The sequence below is a fragment of the Ochotona curzoniae genome, unplaced genomic scaffold (assembly GCF_017591425.1).
Source record: "Ochotona curzoniae isolate NIBS_2020 unplaced genomic scaffold, NIBS_Ocur_1.0 contig_3520, whole genome shotgun sequence".
Classification (NCBI taxonomy): domain Eukaryota; kingdom Metazoa; phylum Chordata; class Mammalia; order Lagomorpha; family Ochotonidae; genus Ochotona; species Ochotona curzoniae.
The window spans coordinates 14,121,984-14,148,416 of NW_024465894.1; the positions used below are offsets into that span (position 1 = coordinate 14,121,984).

Here is a 26,433-nt window from a genome sequence, read left to right on the forward strand (position 1 = left end):
TTACTTAGTGGACTTTTACTGTTATATTTTTAGGTGATTTTAGTGGTCTTCATCTACTGAATTAATACTAGAATTGATTTTGTAATGTAATTTTCACACCTATATCCAGTTGGTTTCTTACAATAAAGTTCTTGAAATAGAATTTTCGTGTACTAGGTGTGTGTCTTTAGGATTTCTGAAATTTCTTGCCCATTTACATCTCCAGAAGAAGCTAACACTAGTCCTTATTTGTATACCTTGTTGCAAAATAGTTTGCAGGCTAAAAATTGAGCCAAAAGTTGTCTGTGGAACCTTTCCCTTCTAGTGCAGTTAGCTTTGCTGGGGTAGCAGATGAAAACACCATGATGTTATTTATTTATTTATTTTTTAAATATTTATTTTTATTATTTTTTAATTGGAAAGGCGGATATACAGAGAGGAGAGACAGAGAGGAAGATCTTCCGTCCGATGATTCTCTCCCCAAGTGAGCGCAACGGTCGATGCTATGCCGATCCGAAGCCAGGAGCCTCTTCTGGGTTTCCCACGTGGGTGCAGGGTCCCAAAGCCTTGGGCCGTCCTTGACTGCTTTCCCGGGCCACAGGCAGGGAGCTGGAAGGGAAGCGGGGCTGCCAGGATAGAACCGGCGCCCATAAGGGATCCCATGATGTTATTTCTCTTGGAGTGGTTAGGAGTGGTCGTTCTATAGAGGTTCCTTAGTCTAAGTGTCGTCAGCTTACTTGAATAGATGAGTCGTTATGTAACCCGAGTTGTCTTGTTCTGAAGGTTGCGATCGTTTCTGTCAGAAAACTCAAAGGGCAAACCCTCAGCTCTCTAAGCACACCCCCTGCTTCTGATTCTAAGGAAGGTGTGGACTGGCTACCGTTTGTCAGGGTGCCTGATAGCAATTAAAGTCAGAACACATGCAATGGCCCAGCCGAAGGAACCACTCCCTTGCCTTTGAAATGTCACCTTTAAAAGCACCGAAGCACAGAGCTATTGGAGATGTGGCCTCTTGAAGGTCAGTGTAATAGAGGTCTCCTCCAAAAAAATATAAGCTGTGCCATTAAAAAATGTAACCCGTGACCCTATAAGTCCATGGAAAGGTTGTGTTTGGGAGTAAAAATGTGGATATGCTGCTGCTTCAGTCTCTTTCAAAGCCACATTGTTTCTGTATCACCATTTTTATTGTATCGCTTCACAATTCTGTTGAAAGAATTTAGACTTTTTCTAATGTTCTGTACACAATTTTGTTTAATTTTATCATTTATTTCATATGAATCATTTCTGACACTGGCACGTGTTTGCTATTTTCTTTCATTTTAGTTTTGGAAGTAGTTCAAGCACTTGGTAAGCATTAAAAGAAATTCAAATAAAATGAAAAATGTAGGTTTCCTCAGCCTGTCCATGCCTTAAGCTTATTTGTCCACAAGCCCCAGTCCTTCCCTTTTGCTGGATGTGTAAGTTATTTCCATTGTTGACTGTTATAGAGACTATCACAAACCACACTTCTCATCTGTTAACATACTCTAACAAGTCTCTTATAAGAGACTCTTAGTTCTCTATGCCACTCTCTGTGTTGGTGATCCCTAGTAATAGTATTTGTACACGGGCAGTGAAATATTTGCTTCAGTTACAGTTGTAGTACTTAACAGATGTTTAACAAACTTAATGAAGGGACAGTTCAGTGTTTAAAAGACAGTTGGAAGTGGGTGTTTGGTGCTGAGGTTGGGATGCCCCATCTCAGTCCTGGCTCTGCTTGCTTTTCCAGCTTCCTCTTCATGCACACTCTAAGAGTCGGCCTGTGTCAGAACAAGGACTTGGGTCCTTGCCACCCATGCGGGAGATTGACCCATGTGGGAGACTCAGGAGGGGTTCTTTGCTCCTGGCTTTGGTCTGGCCTAGTTCTAGCTACTTGTAGGAGCGAACTAGAGGATAGTTTTGTGTCTCTCTGCCTTTCAAATTAAATGGAGGAATGGACCAGCAGATGGAAGATATTTCTGTCTCCTTCTCTCTCTGGCTCTTCCTCTCAAATAAATAAAAATAGAGTTAAAAAAAATACCCTTAGAAATAAAAAAAAATTTGAGGCAGGCACTGTAATGTCACAGGTTAAACTGCTGCTTGGGATATCGGCACACCATACTGGGGTACGCGGAATTGTGTCCTGCCTTCACTTTGATTACAGTTTCCTGATAATGCTCCTGAGAGGCAGTGAGTGATGGCCTAAATACTTGGGTTCCCACCACTCAAATCGTAGCCCTGGATGGAATTCCTGACTTCAGGGCTTTAGTCTGACTCAGCCCTGGCTCTTGTGCACATTTTGGGAATGAACCAGCAGATAGAACCTTCATCTCTCTTTGTTTCTCTCTCCCTTCTCCGTCTCTCATACCTCCTTTCCCTTCTTCCCTCCCCCTTTCTGCTTCTCTTTGTCATTTTGCCTTTCAAATAAATAATTAGAAGTTAAACAAAAAATAAGATGAAAAACAGTTAAAGGGCAGGCGTTGTGCCTAGCAGTCGACTCTTGCATTCCATGCTGGTGTGCCTGGGTTCAGTACTCGACTCTGCTCCTCACTCCAGCTGCCTGCTGATGCAGATCTTTGGAGCCAATGCTGCTGACTCAAGTAATTGGGTTCCTGCCCAATTTGTGTTTTTGATTTAGTCTACTTTTGAGACTCTGCCTTAAAATGAATGCAGCATATGCAGACATTTCTTTCTGGTACAAACTGTGGGGATATATATATATATATTTTTTCTTATTTTAAAAGGAAAACGACATAGAGATGTTCTGGTTCATTTCCCAAATGGCCGCAGGTCTGGGTCAGATGGAAGTCAGGAGTCAGGAGCTCCATCCTAGTCTCCCTTGTGAATTCCAGGGACTTAAGTACATGAACCATCTTTACTTGCCCTCTCAGGCATAATAGCAAGAAACTGGATGGGAACCCGAGCCACTGGTACTTGAGTAAGTACTCTGGTATGGGATGACAGTGTTGACTTAATCTGCCATGCCACAACACTGGCCCCAGTTGTGAATTTATTATTGAAAAAAATGGGAGAAGACCTCAGAATATAGAAAATAGTAGTTAAGTAAGACATTTTACACATCGTAATTAAAAATGACTCTAGGGGCAGGTGTTTGGCCTTAGTAGTTAATCTGCTGTTTGGTACTATACTGGAATGTAACAGTTCTTGCTCCACCTCTTGGTTCTGGGTGCCTGCTCATGCAGGCCCTGGAAGGCAGCAATGAGGACTCAAGGGTTTGGACTCCTGCCACCCACGCGGGAGACCTGGACTGAGTTCACGCTTACTACTTTAAGCTCCTGTCCTGGTATGAGTATTAGGGGAACGTGCCAGTGGATGGGACCTTTCCATCTCTGTATCTCAATAAATACAGATTTGAAAAATCTATAAATTATATGAAAATACATTCAAAATTTAATTAAGAATACAAAATTGGGCCCAGTGTGATGGCTCAACTGGCTAAATCCTCGCTTTGTTAGCTCTGGGGTCCCATAAGGGAGCCAGTTCATTTGCTGGCTGCTCCATTTCCCACTCAGCTCCATACTTGTGGCCTGAGAGGGTAGTGGAGGAAGGACTAAATCCTTGGGACCCTCCACCCACATGGGAGTCCCTGGGGAGACTTCTGGTTCCTGTCTTCAGGTCAGCTCAGCTCTGGCTACTGCAGCCACTTGGGGAGTGAGCCAGTGGATAGAAGATCTGTCTGTCTTCTCTCTCGGTAAATCTTCCTTTCCAATAATAATGCATAAATCTTTTAAAATAGGAATTCAAAATTATGTATTTTAATTAATTTCAACTATGTGAAAAAAGCAATAAAAAATAAATTAAAAATGGATTCCCAAAAGGATACTTGTCTCTGTAGACTTAAGTTCATAGTTGATTTCTTTTTAGCAAGGGTGGGGGTCTTATACATATAGAGAGAAGGAAAAACAGTTCATCCATCAGCTGCTCCTCTGCCCAAATGGTTGCAATAGCTAGGGCTGGTGCAAAGCCCTAAGTTCTGTCCGGGTTTTCCACGTGGGTGGCAGGTACCCAAACACTTGGACCATTCTCTCCTGCCTTCCCAAGCACAGCAGGGAGCTGGATTATAAGTGAAGTAGCTGAGCCTCAAACCACCATTCCAGCATGGGATATCGATGGCAGCTTAGCTTGCTGCATCACAGTGCTGGCCCTCATGGGTGATTTTTTGGTAATGTTTCATTTTATTTGTTTTTCATCTACTTGAGTCACAGAGAGCTGTATCTTCTATCTCCTGGTTCATTACCCAAATGTTTGCAGCAGCCAGGGGTGGGGTCAGACCAAAGCCTGAGACACAGAACTCTAGATTTCCCACGTAGATGGCAGGAATCCAAGTACTTGAGTCATTATCTCTTACCTCCCAGGATGTGCACTAACAGGAAATAGATCTGGAGTAGCTGGTACCCTCATTGTCACTACAAAATGGGAATCTGGGTGTCCTGGGCAGTAGTTGAACTTGCTAAGCCACAAAACTCACTACCATGAATGATGCGCATGTGTGTGTGTGTGTGTGTGTGTGCGCGCGCGCGTGCGCCAAATCTTCCTCAATGAATATATAATTAGGAATAACTTTGTTGGTAAGAACAGTGGGAGTAAACTTGGTCATTTTCCCCAGTGTCCATGGAGCAGGTACCCCACTCTGTCCCCGTGAATCTTCCTACTTGTCCTCTGTTGGTTTTCTTTGAGGTAATGAAGTTGCCTGGGACACACTGAAAAACACAGGTTAAGACAAGGCCCTGGAACTGCATTGTGATGTCCTTGTTGGAATGTTGGCCAGGAAACAGGTCTGGGGCCAGGGTTGATACTGATTTAGTGGAGCGGCTTGGTTTCACTTTGAAGGCTGTTGCCTTTGTTAGAAGGGCACTCTGCCTTTCAGTAAGCTAATCGAAACATTTCATCTTCACTGGTCGTTAACAATTAAAACAGACATGCTAATAGGTGCTCCTGCTTATTCACTGTTGGTGTTGGTCAATAGGGAGATACTCCAAGCTAGAAGTTTAGGTGCCTTAAGATTCTTCTTTTTTCTTTCACCAGAATAGGCTATGAGACAGGAATTGCTTGCCAAGGAAAAAGTTGGATCAGTATGTCCTATCAGAAAACAGTCCAATGTGAATAAGAGTTCTGGCTGTTCTGATAAATAGGTCTAGCAGCTGGTTCCAGACCCACCCATTCCTAGCTTATCATTGTCTGCAAGTCACCTAGCAGTTCTAGGTCTCAGTTTCCTTCTTTATAATATGGGGATTTAAATAATCCCTACTTTTTAGAGTAAATGTAAACAAAGAAATGGTGCATGGGATGGTGCATATTTGAAACACTCAGCATATGGTGGTACTTGCTGTTACTCTTAATTATCCTTTTAAAAAATATATTTATTTGAATGATGGAAAGAGAGAAGAGAGAAAAAGCTTGCTCTTTCATTCTCTGGTTCACTCACCCAATGCTAGCAACAACTAGAGCTTATCTGGGTCTCACATATGGATGGCAGGAATCCCAATACTTGGGCCATTGTCTGCTGGCTCCCAGTAAGCAAGTTAGGTGGATCAGAAGTGGAGTAGCCAGTACTCAAACCATTACTCCAGTATGGTATGTAGGTATCTGAAGCAGTGGCTCCCATCTTTATTTTTTTTAAATGGTTTATTTATTTATTTGAAAGACAGCAATATCTTCTATCTGCTGTTTCACTTCCCAGATGACTGCAATGGACAGGACAGGGCCAGGCCAAAGCCAGGATCCTGGAGCTCCATTTGAGTCTCCCGCCTGGGTGACTGGGGCTCAGGTACTTGGGCCTCTTCCACTGTTTCCCCAGATGAATTACCAAGTAGCTGAATGGAAAATAGAATAGTCGGGGCTTGTACTGGGGTTCCCATAGAAATGTGAGCATTGTAGACTGTAGTTTAACCCACCATAGCATAATGTTGACTCCGCCCCCAAAGAAATGTTGAAATCTTCAAAAAGTTCATGAAAAGCTTGTGTTGTAAAAACTTGGGACCAGCCCTGGTATAGTAGCTAAGCTTCTGTCTGTGGTGCTAATATCCAATATTGACTCAAGTCTTGGCTGCTCCACTTCTGATCCAGTTTCCTGCTAATGGCCTGGGAAAGCAGCAGGCCCCTCTGCCCATGTAGGAGACCTGGAGGAACTCCTATGAATTCCCCTCGCGTGCACAGTGCTTAGCATGTTGACTGAAGCAGCATATAGATATTCAGTAACTTACTGTCACTGCTGTAGATGGGCTGCTCAGAGAGAGCCTGCCTGTTAAAAGCACATGCTTGGCAAGCACACATTGGCCCTGGCCCCCCACTGCATCACCACCTCCTTCTGGGCAGACCGACTTGTTGCCTCATACCCTGGTACAGTTTCTACTTTTGATTGTCCTGGGGGACTTCGACCCTTTTGACTATAATCTAGTCTGTCCCACTGACCGTCCTGGTACAGGTCGCTGCCTATGAGCCAGTCTCTGTCTTCCTCCTCCGATCAATCTGCATGGCTTGTCTACGTTGCTACTCTGTGCTGTGCTACCTACCCAGGCCCAGGTGACTTGAAGGTGCAGTCCCTGGAGGCAGAGCATTATCCTCGTCCTTGCAGAGGCTTGTGTTGACCCCCCCCCCCAACACACACACACCCTGACACACAAATAAACAGCTGGAAAACGTGGTCAAAGCTAGATCGGGTGGAGGATAAAACTCCCTGAGCCAGCAGCCAGTGTACACCCATTTGATTTACCCTCATATTCCTGCAACTAGGCCAAAGACTTTGGCTTTGTGCAGAGAAACCAGCTGTGCTAGCAGAGAAAAGATGACTTTTTAGTCTAACTCTGGGTCCTCTTGGCACAGGCTCTCCTGGTTGGGCCAGCAGAGTGCCCTAGGTCTAGCTTTCAGGAGATCTCCATTTCAGGCTTGCATTTCAGATGTCCTGCCTGGGCCTGCCTGCGATGTTTTTGGCTGATTGTGTGAGCTAAGCCCTCCATGATCTTACTACCCTGCTTGCTTGCTGAGGTTTTTTTTGATTGTACCTTTGTGTTTTAGTTTGACATAAAAATGTGCAAAACATTAATGTACAGTTGAATGGGTTTTCACAAAGTAATGGATAATTAGCACCTAGATTAAGAAACAGTGGCACCAGCATCCATAAGGCCCCCTCGATCATTCCTCCCAACTTGGGCCTGTCCTTGCCAGGTGGAGGGAAGTGTTGTCCCAGCCCTCACCCCCAGTACACCCTTCTCTCTCTTGCCCCCCTGGACATACCTGACCTACTCACAGTTGAGAAGTCCGGTGCCAGTTTGCCCTGATGGACTGGGTCTCCTTCATTTGTACTTTTCTCCTGTAGTTGGTGATTATTTACTGAGAACTCTCAGAGAACAGAGTCTGAGTCACCCGTCTCCCCAGCACTCATTGTGTATTTGGCACAGAACAAACTATAGGAATGTTTGCTTGTTGCACAGTTTCTCTAAAATATTTGAATTTAACTTGTAGTTTTCTTTGTCTTCCAAGACCCTTCCCTGACCCAAGCACACAGCATTCTATCTCTCTGCCCTCCTAACCCATTCTTCTTATATCTGCTAGCCTTTTTCAAGCCATATTAGTCCTTTCTGTACCTTCCTCCTTCCCCTACTTTTGCTCAGGCTGCACACGTGGGCCATGCACACCTGTCCCGGCACATCCCATACTCGGGCTTCCTATACACCAGGCTGCTGGCTGTTGCAGCACCATGTTTCAGCCCACAGTTTGAGGGCGTCAGCCATCCGATCATTCCCAGAGGGCGTTCCCTGGACCTAGTCCAATACCACAACAGGCATGTCACTGCCGTTCTGCACCTTCTGTTTTATCCGGAGTCAGATTTTTTTAGTGCTTTGCACATGTTCCATTGTTCCATGTTTTAGGCTTCATGAGTTTTCTTAAGAACATTGCTTTCCTTTAAAAAAAAAAATTTGAGAGGCAGATAGATGGAGTGAAAACTGTTGTCTGCTTGTTTACTTCCCATGTGCCTGCCCTGAGTGGAGCTAGGCCAGGGTCAGAGCCAGGAGCCTGGATTGTAATCTGTATGTCTTTGTGGGTGACAGGGACCCAACTGCTTGACTCATCACCCGCTGCCTCCCAGGGTTTGCATTGGCATAAATAAGGAGCCAGAACTCACTAGTCCATTTTCGAAGGCTACAGATGTTTTCTTCTCTTGGACCTTGTGGAGTCAGCTGTTCCAGAGAGGCAATTACTGATCTCAGGTTATGAGAACCTGAAGTGGCTGGATTTATTTTACTCCCTGGTATTTCCAGGGGAGACAGGGATAAAAACATGTTTATTCTAATTTCGTTTGAAAGAATGGTGGAAGAAGTTGGAGCAGTACTCAGTTCTCTAGTAATATATACATGCTTCTCTTTTCTCTCACCCCATAGAAATGGCATGAATGGTGGCATTAGTGGTTTATCTGGGTACGATCCTGTCCCTGCTCCGTTGTATTTATAAGTAATATGGATGCAGAACATCCTGCTTGGGATAATCAATATGGCACAGCAATCGTCATGGGATTCTGAGCCTCACGTAACTTCCTCCGTTCTTTGCCTGCCAGGATTATGCTTAGCTAATGAGTTGCCAGGGTTTGAGGGATAGAGCATTTCAATGTTCTTTTCACTTCACTGCATCTTGTACGAATTGATCACAGGCATGGCTCTCACTCTTTGAAGATGGCTCTTGATATTTCAAGTATGTAGGTCACTTTGGTGGGTGAAAGGTCCAACGGATCATCTCCTTCTGATTGTCTCTGGAGCTAGAGTGGTAGAACTGCTTGCCTTGAGTGGAGTGATTCATTCCTCCTCTTATGAGATACCATTGAAAGGTGTCAGTTATTTTCAGTAAGTAATTGATCTCACACAGATGAACGTGACCATGGATGTGTTGTCATTTTAGGGGACATCATTATTATGAGACTCTGGCCCATGATCATCAATTACAGCCTGCTGATTTCTTTGCCACTTTGAAACCTCTCAGTCTCTCTAGGTTTTGTTTTAGGGTATCCTGTTAGGCATTTGAAAGAAAATAACTGTGTATTTATGATGAAAACAAAGCATGTTTACCTCTCAAATTTTTAAAAAAATACAAAGAAACGTAGAAGCTGGTGTGATATAACGAGTTAAGCCACCAGCTGCAATGCCAGCATCCCATGTGGACATGGGCTTGTGTCCTTGCTGCTCTGCGTCTGATCCAGCCTCCTGCTAATGCTCTAGGAAAGCGATGGGAGATGGCCCAAATGTTGGGTTTCCTGCCACTCGTGGGGAGACCAGGAAGAAGCTCCAGGTTTTGTAGTCACTGTTTAGAAAGTGAATCAGTGGATAGAAAATTGATGTTTCTCTCTCTTCCTTCCTCTCTCCTTCCACATTTCCTCTCCCTCTCTCTCTGTAGCTCGGCTTTCAAATTAAAAAAAAAAAATCTTTTTAGAAATGCAGAGAAATAAAAATGGAAAAAAAAATCATCTAGATTCCTATTACTTAGAGGTAACTATTGTGACCTTCATGGCTTTGAATTTTAATCTTTTTTGTAAATGTTTGTGCTTCCCCCCACCCTCCCAGCCCCTTTGGATTCCTTATCTTGGTACAGTGAGTTAAGCCTCTGCTTGGGCTGCCTGCATCCTGCATCCTGTATTCTGGTGTCTGGGATTGAGTCCCACCTGTGCTTCCTGCTAGAGCACATGGAAGGCAGCAGATGCCCCAAGTACTGCTACCCGCATGGGGGACTCACATGGAATTCCTGATTCCTGACTGTGTGCTGTTCTAGTCCCAGCAGTTGGGCGTTTGTGGAGTGGACCAGAGAATGAACTGTTTCTCTCCCTCTCCTGTCTCTTCCTTACTCTCTGTATTCTGCCCTTCAAATATAGATAAGTAATTAAATCTTTCTTAAAAGGTATCATAGTATAGATCTCTTGTGCTCAGTTAATAAGATTTAGAACTATATGCTCATGCCATTTAAAAGATTTGTTATTTGAAGGAGTTAACAGAGATAGAGAAGGACAGACAGACAAGTCTTCCATCTGCTGGTTTGCTCCCAAATGGCCGCAGTGGCCAGAGCTAGGCTGATCCAAAGCCGGGAGACAGGAGCTTCTTCGAGGTGTTCCACTTGAACTCTTGAGCCACTCTCTGCTGCCCTCCCAGGCCGTTAACAGGGAGCTAGGTCAGAAATAGAGCACCCGGGACTTGAACCGGCACCCATATGGGATATCTGTGCCATGACAGAGGATTAGCCTGATGTGCCACAACATCAGCCGCTAGATTCTTTTGCATTTATAGCATGGTCAGTGATTCCATAGTTGTTCATTTTATGTAGGAGATGAACGTTTTTAATAGGTTAATATACCTTGATTTGAAACTACTACACTCTACAAATGTGTGACCTGAAGGTAGTGTTTAAAAGGGGGTGTTATGGAGAGTCAAAGGGATCAGTTTCATGGCTCTGAATATCCTAAGCAGCAATCGCAGGCTTAGTAAACTTGGATGTCAAATAGGACACGCATGTCAATAGACTTGATTCTTTTTTTTGTTGTTGAAATTTCGTAAAAACCTTTCTGGGTGTGTAAATTTTATGGCAAACATGCTTTTGGTATCTTAGATTGTGAAAGGTAGATGGCTGTTTCGACTTGCTTAGTTTCCTTTCATTGGAAATAAAGCTGAGCAGCTTTCACTCCGAGTGTGTGTGGTGCCTTGTGCGCCTGCCAACATATGACACGTGATTACTTGAGACATAATGGATGAATATGCTGAGTCTATTCCTGATTAATGAGGCCGGATTATTCTATACATTTATTTCTTTTCACAGGCAGTGCTTTCCTCAGTGCAATTTTTCTTGCCTTAGCAACATACCAGTCTCTGTACCCACTCACCTTGTTTGTGCCAGGACTCCTCTATCTCCTTCAGGTAAGCTTGCTGGTCAGAAGCCAGCACCCAAGTGTCGTTGAATACATGGCCTGGTCTCTGCTTGAGGGGAGGAACAGTGTGGGTCTATAAAGGCAGAAGGACCGGGTTCCACCAGAACCTACTTGCTTGAAAACCCAAAAAAACTTTCGGACTAATTTTAAACAAAGTGAACCTAATGATCATGGAGTTCCAGTTACGCATATTCCTGCAAACGTGAAAGTGCGTTTTATGTTCTGTATTTGTAGCTGATACCTTCCTTTTCCCTTTTCTCTCCTTATGTGCACACCAGGCTGCTTCAAAAAGTTCATAGAAACCAGAATTTAAAAATAATGAGCATTTCCCGTGAGCTTTTGAAGGCCCCTCATAGACTTTTTGGAGCTGCTTTCTTTAATTTGTATTTAACACTCACTTTGTAGGCTTCTTGTAGGAGTTAAGAATAACGAGGATACCTGATGCCATGATCAGTATTAATTGAAGGGTGCAGATTGATGACGTTTGCTGAATAAGTAATACATCAGACACTGTGTCACCAGGCACCATGTCATTTCAACCTCTCAGAACCTTATGGGGTCGATCACAGCGTTTCTCAAAAAGGAAGAGAAGTCCCTTACCTAAGGTCACATAGCCAGTGAATGACAGTGCCCAGCATAAACTCAGGCAGTTTGATGCAAGAACTTTCTCTTTAACTGTCTCTCTTTTCCATTCAGCCAAGCATATATGCCTGGTCATTGCTCGCAGGCCTTGCCTGATCCAAGTCCGTTGGTAGAAGAGAAGTGTTTCTTGTACCAGTGGCAGTGCCAAGATTCAGACTCAGAAACAGATGCCCAATCTTAGAGGTCCTGGTCCTCATCTTAACCACTGCTGCTACTATTTCCATTATTGAGAAAGGTCATCCACTTGTCATTTTAAAGTCACTTCGTAGCGTTGTGTTGATGTATTCAGCGATGCACAATTAGCTCGGTTTGATCCTTGTGGGGGAGTTAGTGATGGTTCTTAGTTGTCACTAATATAAATGCTGTGTCAATTTGTCTTTGTTTCCTTAAGACACATTCATCCTGAGCTATCACTTGACCTGAGGGTGTGTTACATTTTGTGGTTCTTACTCTGCAAGGCCAAGCTGTTCATCAGAAAGCCTGAGCTTGCTGGCAAGGCCATTAGCAGTAACTGAGCCAGTTACCTCCGAGTCGCTCAGCACTGACTTTTCAAGTTTGATTCATGATTACCAATTAAATAGGTAGATAATAGTCACTATGCTGTGAAGTTTTTTTGTCTTGATTTTATTCCTTTTTTTTTTTTTTTGATGACTATGCTGTTTACATTTTATTCTTAACTTTATGGTTTATTCTTTAGGAAATATGAGCACTTAAGGAGAATTACATACAAAGAGAAGTGCATACAACCAGAATTTTTGTGCCACCATTAAATAAACAGAAGAGTAGAAAAATTGGCTTGTGCACATGAACTGATGTAAATGAAAAAATAGTGTGTCAGACAAATTTCTGAACACTTTTTTTCTGTAAAATCACTTTTGTTTACAGCTCAGGGATATTTCCTGCTGACAACACTGCATAGTACAGCTGAGTCATGAACTCAAGAAGTTCAGGAAGTCACTTAATTGAGTTACTTCCTAAATATTTAGTGTTTGTTTATGGAGCTGCACACCATTCTAAACTCTGTAAAGAGAGAGCACCCTGATGGTTGCCAAGCAGGGGAGGCCTGTTGGATGGATAGGAATAAGAGGAGCTAGATGATGTGAAAGCTTGGGTCATGGGCCTGGTCATTGTGCTTGATGAAGTCAGAGAGATCACCTCGGTGTCCAGAGGAACTGGAAAGATGAGCGACTGTATGCAAAGGAATTCCTGGTAGTAGAATCATTGTGCTTGCAGAGAGTGGGAGTTTCAGATAAATTTCAGAAGTCCATCTAGCTAGAGATTAAAATCCCAACTACCTTTTATTTTGTTCAAAGATTTATTTATTTTTTGAAAGACAAGTTTTTTTCTAATTACTTTTGATGATGTTTACCTAGTTGAGAAGGATGCATGCCTACTGATTAGCATGGAGAGGGTTGAGGAATGGGGCAAAGTGAGTGAGACAGCTGTTTCCAACCTCTTTTTCTTCCTGTATCTGTAGAAAGTGGGAGAGGAAGAGAGAGGGCCACTCCCAGCAGCCCAGCTGCTTTAGGACCCAGGGGTAGGGAACTGCCACCTGATGTCATCCCAGGGTCACTGATTCCGAGGACACTGCTCAAGTGATTTTTTCAAAAAAGATTAAAAAAAAATTTTTTTTTATTGGAAAGTCAAATAGGTAGAGAATAGGAGAGAGAGAGAGGAAGACCTTCGTTCCAATAACTCACTCCACAAGTGACCGCAACGGTCAGAGCTGAGCTGATCCGAAGCTAGGAGCCAGGAGCTCTTCCAGGTCTCTCAAGGCTTTGGGAAGTCCTCGACTGCCTTCTCAGGCCGCAGCAGGGAGCTGGTTTGGATATGATTAGAACTGGCGCCCATATGGGATCCCAGTGTGTTCAAGGTGAGGAGTTTAGCTGCTAGCCGGGCCCAAGTGATTTTGATAGTTCTGAGATGCTGGTGGTTTTGTTGAAGAAATCCATTGGCTGACACAGTCTGCCCTAGAGTCACCACTTGTGCAGATACTCACAGCCAAGCTTGGCCGGGAGAGCTGTCCAGTTCGTTCCGCCCTCCATGGCTCCTGCCCTCCATCCTCTGCAGCTTTAATGAGCTGGTTTTCGTGGCCCCATGTGCATCCGGGGATGCTTTCTGCTGCACAGGCTTCAACAACCAGGCTGACCCAGTTCTGACACGTGTACTCCATGCTCAGACCACAAATCCTGTGATTTTCTCCATGGTTGGAGTCTGAGAAAAATAGTTTATTTGGGGGAATCCCCAAAGAAACCTCACCAGAGGTGACCCTAGACCTGACTCCTGTGTGTGCCAGCCATTGCAGAGTTTGACTTAGTCAACCACCTACATCAACCTACACAAACTGGTGGCTGCAGTCACATGATCAGTTTTTGCTCCAACCTATCTCATACGCAAACCAGTGGATGCTGCAGCCTGGTCCATCCTGCCCAACACACATTTGACCCTCATGACAACTGGCGGAAATTGCAGCCTAGTTAGGGTGACCCCCAAAAACCCCCACCAGGCCCACCCTCAGCCTTGGGTTCCTTGTGCATGCCAGTGTGTGCAGCAGACTGGTCCAGTCTGTCACACATTCCATTCAGCTCTTGTATGTATCCATGGATGTTGAAGCCTAGTTCAGCCTGACCAACCCCACTATCCAGCTCACACTCATGCCAGCAGGTGCCACTACCTGTCTAGCCAGGCACACCTCGAGCTTTGGTTCCTATGCTCACCAGTGGCAGCTGTAGCCCATAGAAGAGTGTCCACAATTTCCCTACTAAGCCTACTTCCATGCACTGTTCAGGTGTTTTTGCGGTCTCGCCTGACAAGACTTGTCCCCAGTCCCAGAACCTGCTAGCTAATGCTGTGGCAAAGTCCAACCATGCTGCACTTATTCTGACTCGTGCATGCACCAGTGGATATGGTTTCTTAGCTTGGCCTGGCTGTCCTCCTAACCCACGCAGGCCAATGGGTTTTATAGTCCTGCCCAGCCTGGTCTGTCTCAGTCCCAGTTCTCATGCTCACCAGCAGAAGCAGTAGCCCAGCAGGGGAGTCCTCAAAACCTGCCCACCTGGGGCATGCCAGCCTCTCACCCCAGCCTTGCGTGTGCTGGTGGATGCTGCAGCCCAGTCTGGTGTGTCTCACCTCACTTTTGTATTCACCAGCAGGTGTTGCAGCTTGGTTATGCTCACTCTGCCCCCAGTTCCAGCTAATGTTGGTGGGTGCTGCAGCCTAGCCCTGCCCTGCCCTGCCCAGCCCAGCTCAACCCAACCAGTCCCCAATCCTGGCCCAAATGTGAGCTGTCTGGTGTTAGAGCGCAGCCAAACCTGTCCTGGTTATTTCATCTGCCAATGGATGTTATGAACTGACCCATCCTGGCCTGACTCATGTGTGACGGTGGGTATTGTAACCTGACCTGGTCTGGGCTGCTCCCAGCCTTGGTTGTTGTGCTCATCTGCAGGGACTGCATCCTGACAGAGGAGTTCCAAAGCTGCTCTATCAGGTCATTTCCAAGTGGCATATGTAGTGCGTACCGATGGGTTCTTGGCCTAGCCTGACTTGGCCCACCTCCTGTCCTGGCAGGTACAGTGGGAAAGACATTTGAGAGAGAAAAGGCTTTCATCTGCTGGTTCACTCCCTAAATGTTTGCAACAGCCAGAGCTGAGCCAATCAAAAGCTAAGTATCAGGAGCTTTTTCCCAGCCTCCGTGTGGGTGCAGGGATCCAATGCCTTGGGCCATCCTCTACTGCTTTTCCAGACCTTAAGCAGAGAGCTGAACCAGAAGTGGAGCAACTGGGATGTGAACTGGCGTCCAAAGAGGGTGTTGGCATTTGCAGATGGAGGATTAGTTTGCTATGCGACAGCACCAGTCCCATGTCTTGTGTTAATATATGAAATGATCTAAAAGGCAATAGGGTGATAGGGCTCACCCCCAGTTTTTAAAATGAAAGGCAGAGTTAGGGAGAGACAGAGAAATCTACTGTCTGCTTGTTCATTCCCCAAATGGCTGCAGCAGCTGGAACTGGGGTGGTCCAAAGCCAGGAGTTGCTTCATGGTGTCCCACCTGCATGCAGAGACACAAGCACTTGCGCCATTCTTTCCTGGTTTCCCAGACACAATAGCAGGGAGCTGGATTAGAAACGGAGCAGCTGGGACTTGAACTGACATCCATGTGGGCTGTTTGTGCCACAAGTGATGTCTTTATTTGCTATACACCGCAACAGCCCCAGCAGGGCCTTTAAAGTCACGGTAGGGAATTTAGAAAATCTGCTCAGACTCATCCAGGAAGCAAACCGCCTATTTAAATGTGAAGGAGGGCAGAAAAGGAAATTGCCTTTAAGGTTTAGTTCCTCTAAGGTCATTAACTGAATACTTTAAGCTTGAATCTCACAGAGATCTGTAGATTCCAAGACAGGAAGTTAGAAATGAGGGATGGGGGCCCCAAGAACTCCGTGAAGGACTCCTGTTGACAGAATGGAATGTCCAAGGTGAGATGAGTTTCCTGTGAGTCCCAGGATTTAAGTCGGAGGTTTAGAGACTCTTGACGTGGAGTCCTAGCACAGCTCTTAGCTTTGTCATGGGCAGCTGGACCTTGTGGTGTTTGGAGATCCTTCATACCAATTCAGAGTGGACTTGATGACCAAAGGATGTGGGGTGTTTCTGTCCTTATTGTTTAAGATTATTTGTTTGAAAGGCAGAGCATTGAGATCAAACTAACAGAAACAAAGCAAAACAAAGCAAAGCAAAACAACAACAACAAAAAAGGGCAGAGCATTGGAAAGGGAGAATGAGATAAATCTTTAATCCACTTGTTCATTTCTCAAAGACCAGGCCAAGCTGAAAATGGGGCCCAGGAACTCTATCCAGGTCTCCCACATGGATGGCATGAGTTCCCACATTTGGAAAAGCTCACACTGCCTTACCAGGTACATTAGCAAGGAGTCGAATCTGAAGCAGAGTAACTGGAACTGAGACCAGCACTCAGATACAGGATGCTGGGATTGCCCTGCACAGCAGCACAGCAGTGTTGGCCCATGCACTGCTCTTGATATTGTTTTCCTCAGAACATTCTCAAGCCCTCAGTAAGCACATTCTTCCCTCCAAGAAAGGTAGGGTAATATGGGGAGGAAGAGCACGGGCTTGATCAGGACAGGTTGTCTGTTGGAAAGCAAAAGGTCTTCAGAGACTACTGGAGCTGTGTTAGAACACTGAAACCCACTCCTGGGGGCTCCCCACTTCTAGATCTCCCCACTCCTGGGGGCTCCCCACTCCTAGGTCTCCCCACTCCCGGGGGCTCCCCACTCAGAGAGGCTCCACATTCACAGGGGCTGTCCACTCACAGTGTCTCCTTCCAGCCAAGTTGGGGATGGTCTGAGCACAAAAAGAGTAGTGACTTCAGGTGATTATAAAGCATTGAACAGATGAAAAATCCATGCTTCCATGTGGTGCTGTGTATGTTACATCTGGCTCTCTGGTGAGTCACCTACAAGATTGGTAGTTTGAGCTCATCTAGTTCCCCTCCCTATCCCCACTCCCACTTTTCTTTCCCTGACCTTGGCTTAGAGCCTGGTTTCCAAATTAGAAGCTTAAAATGGTATGATGTGATAGCATACAGGATAAAAGAGCGAACCCATCGCACACAAGATCAGAGGCGACTGAAGGACAAAGAAGCCGGCGCAGCGAGAGTGGCGAAGAGACTAGCAGAGGCTTGCCAGGAGCTGTGCAGTGCGGGACGTTTCTGCCCGCTTTTGTTTGGGGTGGTTAAAGCTTTGGACCTCCTCAGATAGTATGAGGCCCCTGATTTCTTTCAAAGACAGTGACTAGATACCAGAGGAAAATACCTCATGAGAGTTCTTTGGGTTTTTGCTTTGATCTGATCTTAGTTTCTCTCGATCTGAATTGAAATGTTAACCCTGTGGTCTGGCTTGGAGAGCTTTAATCGGCCTGCGTAGTGCTACTTCTCTGTAAAGGACCAATCACAGTCAGGTGCTTCTTGACACTGGGGTTATTCCCAGATTCCCGCAGGTCCTTGCTTAGAACTTGCACACCCTATTCTGCCCCCACGTCCCAAACAGCTTTTGTTGTCTCAGCTGTTCCCAGGAGGGCACCAGGGCAGGAAGGTAGCAGTGTTACCTTTTCTTTTTTTTTAAGTTTATTATTATTACTTAAAGATTTATGTATTTTCATTGGAAAGGCAGATTTACAGGGAGGAAAGACAGAAAGAGCTTCCATCCGCTGGTTCACTCCCCAGTGGCCACAACGGCCGGAGCTGAGCTGATCTGAAGCAAGGAGCCTCCTGTGGGTCTCCCATGTGAGTGTAGGGTCCCAAGGTTTTGGGTTATTCTTTACTGCTTTCTCAGGCCACAAACAGGATGGGAAGTGGAGAAGTTGGGACACGAACTGGCCTGATTCACAAATGGACCTTATTTGATCTTGGTATTTAATTTTTATTTTAAATAAGTTGTTAGCATTTTCAAAACTTATGTTAAAATCTTGTACTAAAATCTTCTCCTGAATCAGAAGTGTTCATTTTACCACAACCTCTGTGCTTCATCTCTGCTCTTTCGCTGTCTCCTGGCCCGGGAGATACTGAATGTGTGTATGTGTGTTTATGTTCACTAGAAGGCCTAGAAACAGTAACTCCAGTGTGACGTCAGAACTGTTAATGCCCAGATTGTGATCTTGAAATATCACCAAACCATCAAGACAAACAGGGGCTTCTCAGAGGAATGGCTGGTGCAAGGTTTTAGAACAGGAAATGTACAGCCTCATCCTACAATGTTGTGATACCAGGTGACAAGGAGGCCACCAGCTGGAGACATCTCGAAAGGACTCGACCCAAGTTGAGGAGGTTTCCATTGACCAAAGGGGGCTAATCTGAGCTTCATTGTGTTAGAATTGCAATAGATTAAAATATAGATATAAGATTTATGTATTTTTATTGGAAATGTTTTACAGAAAGGTTTACAGAAAGAGACAAATCTTCCATATGTTGATTCACTCCCCAACAGCTGCAACAGCTGGAGCTGAGCCAATCCAAAGCCAGGAGCCTGGAGCCTCTTCTGGGTCTCCCATATGGGGACAGGTTCCCAAGGTTTGTGCCGTCCTCAACTGCTTTCCTAGGCCACAAGCAGGGAACTGAATGCGAAGCAGGGCTGCCAGGATTAGAACCGGCGCCCATATGGGATCCTGGTGCATGCAAGGTGAGGACTTTAGCTGCTAGGCTACCACATTGGACCAGTACATATTTCATAATCACAACTTTTCCAAGAAAAATTTTCATTTGAACATCTACGCAGTACCTTTAGGTCTAATAAATTCCTGCGGATACGATAGGGAACTGAAACTCAGAAGCTGCTAATGGGATTTGCAAAGAGTGATACCTCATCTCTTAGATATGTGTTGAAAACTTTCCTAAAGAGAGCTGCTTTTCATTGCTTGATACATTTCTTCATGCCATGTTTTCTTCACTGATACTCTAGTTGGGATGTGAACATGCCAAGTGAGAGCTTAGCTTACTGTGCCACAGTGCTCGCTGCAACAATTTGTTTTAAAATATGTATATGTGCTACTCAGTTTCAGTCCCATCTCCAGTGACCTGTGAGTTCATCTTTAAAAGTGTCCAAATTCCATGGTGCTCATCTAGTGTTGTATTAGGAAGGCCACACTGCAGGAGTTGCCGCTGGATTTCCGTTCTCTGTAATTTGAGTAACATGGTTTCCTTAAGAGTCTTGTCACATGTGTTTGGATTGCTAAACAAAATATTATATATTACATTTTCCAGTGTTATATAATGAAAAACTTTAAAGAGCAAATATGAACCATTTATTTACCTACACCTACATTCTATTACTAATATATATATATATATTTACCATATTTGCTATGTATCAGTTTAATTTTATTTTTGCTAAAAAAAAAATTTGTTTATTTGAAAGAATTAGACAGTTTCCATCCACTGGTTCGCTCCCCAGATGGCTGCAGTGGCCAATCCAGAGCCAGGACCTTCTTCATGGTCTCCCACTTGGGTGCAGGTGACCTATATTTGGGTGTTCTGCTGCTGCTTTTCCATGCTGTTAGCAGGAAGATGGGTTGAAAGTGGACTAGGCAAAACGCGAACCAGCTCCCACAGGGGATGCTGGCATTGAAGACAGCAGTTTAACGTGCTATATTAGAACACCAGCCCCTTTTGAAGCATTTAAAGGTAAATTAGTAGTTTGTTATTGGTTTATAATCATTTTTTTGCCTGGGAAAACTTTACTATTAAATGTACAAGTATTAAGTATATATTCTCTGAGTCTTGAAAAATGCATGTATAACCCAACCCCCGTCAAGATCCAGCAAAGAGAAGGCAGTTGGCATCGCTTAGGGCACTCACATCCCTTTTGGGGAAGTCTGGGTTGTAGTCCAATGCCACCTACAAATCCAGCTTTCTGCTGATACCCACCCTTGGGGGCAGCAAGTGTGATGGTTGAAGTAATTAGTCCCCTGCATCCAAGTGACCCAAACTGGGTTCTGACCTATTGGCTTCAGCCTTGCCTAACTTTTGCCCAGACTTTTGTGGGGATTTGAGGGATGAATCAGCAGAAAGAGTCTCATTCTCTCCTCTCTCTCCCCTCCCTCCGTGAGCGCATGCGTGCACACGCACATACTGCTTCTCAAATACATTTAAAATAGAGGGCCCGGTGCGATAGCATAGCAGTTAAAGTCCTCGCCTTGAGCGAGCACGCCAGGATCCCATATGGGTGCTGATTCTAATCCCCTAATCCCAGCAGCTCCACTTCCCATCCAGCTCTCTGCTTGTGGCCCGGGAAAGCAGTTGAGGATGGCCCAAAGCCTTGGAACCCTGCACCCGCGTGGGAGACCCAGAAGAGGCTCCTGGCTTTGGATTGGTTCAGCTCCAGCCGTTGCGGCCACTTGGGGAGTGAACCATTGGACAGAAGATCTTCCCCTCTCTCTCTCCTCCTCTCTATTCCTGCCTTTTCAATAAAAATAAATAAATCTTTTTAAAAAGACAGTAAAGATTTTTTAAATTGTTATTAACATTGTATTATGTGATACAGTTTTATAGGCACTGGGGATTCCCCCCACCCCTCCCATACCCCTCCTCCCATAGTAGACTCCTCCACCTTGCTGCATAACCACAGTTCAAATTCAGTTGAGATTCCTTCATTGCAAGCATATACCTAGCATAAAGTCCAGCATCTTATTGTCCAGATAAGTTCAGTGGCCTCTTGGGGAGACCTTCTCTGGTCTGAAGGTAGAGCTAACAGAGTAAAGTTCCGGTCAGTTAAAATTTAAGCCCCAACAAATCATCAGTATCAATCTACAACGTTATGGAATTAATTGACATAGTATTGGGTAAACAATATGTTAAAAATAATGCAAGTTCAATTCTTCAAAACATCTGGGTTGAGATAGTATCAATGACAGGTTCAAAAAATAGCAAACAACCAAACAAAAATTACAGGTTAAAGCAAGGCGAACATGTGGTATCTAACTTTTTGGGATTCGCTCATTTCCCTTAGCATTATAGTTTCCAGTTGGGCCCATTTAGCCACAAAGAACTGCATTTTGTTTTTTTCAATAGCTGAGTAGTATTCCATGGAGTAGATGAACCAAAGCTTTCTTATCCAATCTTCTGCTGATGGGCATTTCGGTTGCTTCCATGTTTTTGCAATAACTGATTGTGCTGCTATGGACAGTAAAGATTTTGAAGATTTATTTTTATTTGAAAGAGATTTGTAGAGAGAAGGAGACACAGAGATGGATCTTCTGTCTGCTGGTTCCTTCCCAGATGGCTGCAATGGCAGGGGTTGAACCGATCCAGAGCCAGGGGCCTCTTCTGGGTCTCCCACCTGAGTGCAAGAGCCCAAGGCTGGGGCCATTCTCCACTGCCTTTCCAGTCCCTAAACAGGGAGCTGGGTCCGAAGTGGAACACCCAGGACTAGAATTGGTGCCCATCGTGGTATTCTGGCATTGCAGGCAGATTGCCAAACCAGTCCCTACATTTTTTGCTTTTAATTTTAAATGATACAGAAAGTTCCCTCAAACCCCTTCTTCCTCAACTTCAACTCTGTCTTCTCAAGGACAACAGTTTGAATATTTCTTCAACAGTAACATGTACATAGAATAAAACTGAATCTTTCATGGAAGCCTTTCAGTCAGCTTGTTTTTGAGATTCGCTCATGCCATTACATGCACTCCTTTTGATTTTTGTTTTTTTTGATAGTTGTGGTGTGTGGATATACTATTTTATCTGTTCTCCTATTGATGAAAACGTGGCCAGTTTCCAGTTTGTGTCTATTATGAATGGAGCTGCTATGAATATTTGGAACAAGTGTGTTTTTGTGGACTTAATGCTTTCCTGTAGGGCAAGTATGTGTCAAGTTTTTCCAGCAACTGCTAGAAATTTTTTCAAAGTGTTAATACCATTTAACACCCCCACCAGAAAATATGACAGTCCCTTTGCAACACTTGTCTATCAGCATTTGGTGGTGTCAGTCCTGTTCCTGTTAGTTGCTCTGGTGGGTGTGTTGTGGTTATCTTGTAAGGTTTTTTTTTTTTTCTTATATTTTATTTTATTTTATTTTTTTTTTTTACTGGGAAGTCAGGTTTACAGAGACGAAAGACAGAGGGAAAGAGCTTCCATCTATTGGTTTACTCCCCAAATATCCTCAAAGGCGATCCGAAGCCAGGAGCCTCCAGGTCTCTCACTTGGGTGCCAGATCCCCAGGACTTGGGCAATCCCTTGCTGCCTTCCTAGGCCGCAAGGAGGAGGTTGAATAGGAAGTGCAGCATCTGGGACACAAACCAGCGCCCAGTTGGGACGCTGGCGCCTGCAGGTGGAGTGTGAAGTCTTTGGAGCCACCGTAGAGGCTGTGCATTTAGTTTTTTTCTTAGTGTCCTCTAATCAGAGGTGGTTCCTCAGTGTTGTCATTCACGATTTTTTGAAGTTATCTTTGTCAAATATATCTCAGATTATTATGTTTTCTCTCATTTTAGATTTTATTTATTTGAAGGAGTAATAGAGGGAGAGACAGAGAGAGAGATCTTTCATCTACTTGTTCACTCCCCAAATGGCCCCAATGGCCAGGGCTGAGCCCGGTTGAAGCCGGGAGCCTAGAGCTCCAGCCAGGTCTCCCACTTGCGTGGTGGGCAACCATGAACTTGGGCTGCCTTCCCAGGTCCATTAGCAGGGGCTGGACCAGCAGTGGAGCATCTGGGCTTCACATAGTTCCCGTATGGACGCCAGCGCTGCGAGTGGCAGCCTAAGCTGTAGCACTGGCCACGTGTCTTCTCATTGTTGGACTGAGTTGCTGATTGTGGCATAAATGAGAATATTGTCTTCAATGGACTGTATCAAGGGGCTTATGATATTTCTTACTACCGGTGCTGTTTGTTTGTTTGTTTGTTTAGATACAGGGAACAGACACTTTCCAACCTCCTTCCTATTTTGTATCCCTCCTCCTTCACGTCTGGATTTTCTTTTAATTTTTGTGATGACATACTTTTTTTAAGACTTATTTTTATTGGTAAGTCAGACTACAACGAGGAAGAGAGACAGAGAGGAAGGTTTTCCGTTCACTGATTGACTCTCCAAGTGGTTGCAGCGGCCGGAGCTGAGCCAGTCCAAAGCCAGGATTCCTCTGGGTCTCCTACGCAGGTGCAGGGTCCCAAGACTTTGGGCCATCCTCAACTGCTTTCCCAGGACACAAGGAGGAAACTGGGTGGGAAGTAGGGCTGCTGTGATATGAACTGGCTCCCATATGGCATCCTGCACATGCAAGGTGAGGATTTTAGCCACTAGGCTATTGTACCAGGCCCAAATTTAAATAAGTAAATGATGATGAGACAGAGATCCTCCGTCTGCTGCTTCATTCCCCAAATGGCTACAACAGCTGGGGCTGGACTAGACAGAAGCAAAGGGTCTCTCATGTGGACACAGGAGCTCAGCCACTCGAGCCATCTTCCACTGTTTCCCAGGAACGTTAACAGGGAGCTGGATTGGAAGTGGAACAACCAGGTCTTGAACCAGTGCTCACATGGGATGCTGCTGTTGCAGCTGGTAGTTTAACTCAGCGTGCCACAACGTCGGCCACTCTGCCCTCTGTTTTATCAACTCGTTGGACTCTGATGTGAGAAAACAGCTGTAGTTCCGTTTCTCCAGTTTTATTTATTTACCTTTATTTATTTTTGTTAGTATGGTCTCATAAATATTTTTCTTCTACAGCTTCAGATTTAATACAAGTGTAATACTGTGTGACTTTTTAAGATTTTTATTTATTTTTATTGGAAAGGCCGATATACAGAGAGGAGGAGAGACAGAGAGGAAGATCTTTGATCCACTGGCTCATTTCCCAAGCAGCCGCAACAGCCAGAGCTGAGCACTTCTGAAGCCAGGAGCCTGGAGCTTCTTCTGGTCTCCCAGGCAGGTACAGAGTCCCAAGGCTTTGGCCCGTCCTCTGCTGCTTTCCCAGGCCTCAAGCAGGGAACTGGATGGGAAGTGGAGCCTCCGGGATACAAACTGGCTTCCGTGTGGGATCCCAGCATGTTCCATGGTGAGAACTGTAGCCAATAGGCTATTGCCCCAGGCCCTGTGTGGCTCTTTTTATGTATCTGGGATACGCAGATCTGTAAACACAGAAACCAAATGAGAGGTTGCCAGGGGAGTAGAGAGGAAGGAATTTAGGGGATTTTGATGTTCTTGGCAGTGGAAAAATTTTGGAACAAGAGAAATGATGGTGGTGTTAAACGCCGAGTGTACAAAATGTCCTCGAATTACAAACTTTAATATGATTCAGTGTATGTTGTGTGAATGTCACCTCAAAAATCTGTATTTAATATTATAATTGCCTTCCTACTGAGCTTTTGACAGCTTTGACCATTCGGATCTCCTTCGTGATGGTGCCCCGTGTTGTGACATGCCCAGAGCTATTTTTGAGCATTTCCTTTCTGACACAAGATGTTCTTTCCTTATCTTGTGTATTTCCTGTTCCAGCTCTGAAATCAACTGCTCCTCCAAGGACCCCTGATGTCTTTCCTAGGAAAGTGCCCTGTGCTTGCCGAGATCTGGGTGTGGGTTGAGCTTGCCTGTGGTTTGCCGCTGAGGCCGGCTCAGCAGACAGGGCTGTGACGGAATGCATGTGTGCTGGTCGGTGCGTGCATGCACAGTGTGATGGCTCATGCAGCGGATACAGAGGAGCTCCTGATGTATTCTTTCACTGCTCTCCTGGGCCCGGCCGAAGCCAGGAGCTTGGGTCTCGGTCTGGGTCTCCCATGTGGGTGGAAGAAACACCAGTTTTTGGGCCATTGCCTGCTGCCTCCCCAGGTTCTCACAGGCTTGAAGCTGGAATCAAGAGCAGAGGTGGGCTTCAGACCCAGGCAGAGTGATATGTGAATGCCAGCAGCCCAGCTGGCATTTTAACTTCTACACCAAACTCCTCTCCCCATAACTGTGCTTGTCTATATTCCTGTCTGTTTAAAACGACACTCCTGGTTCTAACATATCAACACAGGATTCTCTTTGGTTTCTCCTTTTTGTTTATTCTTTCTCTAACAGCAAGAAAGAAACATTTCATTATCCACACCATATTGCTTATTTGTTCATTTTTTGTATACATATAAAGTACTTTAGAATCTATGTGAGACATATCCCTGCCAGAAATACATTTATTGGAGTAGGAAGTTTGCTTAGCAGCCCAAACTCTCATGTCCCACCTTGAAACACAGCGCCCAGCCTCGGCTCCTGACTGCAGCTTCCTGCTGACGGCAGGCCTCGGGGGAGCAGTGGTGGCCACTCGGGCTGTTGCTGGCATCTGGGCAGTCATCCAGTTCTTAGGAACTGACTCTAGGACGCTTGTGTCTCACTGGCTCTTTCTGCTTGCTTCTCTTCCCTTCAAATAAGTAATAATAATATTTAGTAGTATTTAAGTAATAATAAATATTTAAGAGGAAATATACTTACTGGGTTGATTATAACATTTATATATAGTTCTTTGTTTTTGACTTGTAGTATTCGAGTTACTGCTTTTCATAGATCCTTACGTTAGCTTGTCTCTTCTCCCATGTGGCCCTTCAGTATAGTTACGTTACTGACTTGTAATATAATAAGGTTCGCTTGTTAGCGTTTGTGCTCAGTTTGGATTCTCCCCACATTCTAATTGATCTTAATTGTTTATTTTTGAGGGTACATGGAATATGAAATAAAAATAAAATTCCTGTGGTTTTAAAGTTTTATTTGTTTCAAAAAGTTGGCACTGCTTCCCATGGTACTGTTAGCAGGAAGGTCTGCTCAGTATATGGAGCTGGCTGTCCAGGCCCTGCAGTGTGGCTGTCGTATCTGCAGCCTTAATCCCTGGCTACTAGGGTTAATGCGCTGTGGATATTCGTGGTTTTCTACATGTGTTCTCATTTATACAGTGTTTCTGAAATTTTTTGATGTGTATGCAGTCAAATCTCATCAGTCTTTCCTGTTGCATCTGGGTTTTGAGCTTTTACTTACATCAAGTTTAAGTGTGAATTAATCAGTTTTTTTTTCTTGTACCATCTGGTTTGGTTTTATTTTATTCTTTAAAAAATTTTGAGGGGCTTCTTTTATAAAAATTTGTTTATTTTTTATTTTATTATTATTTTTTAAATTTTTATTGGAAAGTCAGATATACAGAGAGGAGGAGAGACAGAGAGGAAGATCTTCTGTCCGATGATTCACTCCCCAAGTGATCACAATGGCCCATGCTGCGCTGATCCAAAGCCAGGCACCAGAAACTTCCTCCATGTCTGCCATGCAGGTGCAGGATCCTAAAGCTTTGGGCCGTCCTCAGCTCCTTTCCCAGGCCACAAGCAGGGAGCTGGATGGGAAGTGAAGCTGCTGGGATCCAACCTGGTGCCTT

At 44.7% G+C, this 26,433-nt stretch overlaps 1 protein-coding gene across 3 annotated transcripts in view; it reads left to right on the top strand.

The window, feature by feature from the left end:
* PIGU (phosphatidylinositol glycan anchor biosynthesis class U) overlaps window positions 1-26,433 on the top strand; it is an 84,938-nt gene that overhangs the window by 31,521 nt on the left and 26,984 nt on the right. For all 3 annotated transcript variants that reach the window (XR_005884018.1, XM_040981608.1, XM_040981610.1), the window contains one exon: window positions 10,807-10,904. Coding sequence is in view for 2 of the 3 variants with exons in the window: in XM_040981608.1 (XP_040837542.1) it covers window positions 10,807-10,904 (98 nt within the window). In the remaining variant the exon portion in view is untranslated. The remainder of the gene's footprint in view (window positions 1-10,806; window positions 10,905-26,433) is intronic.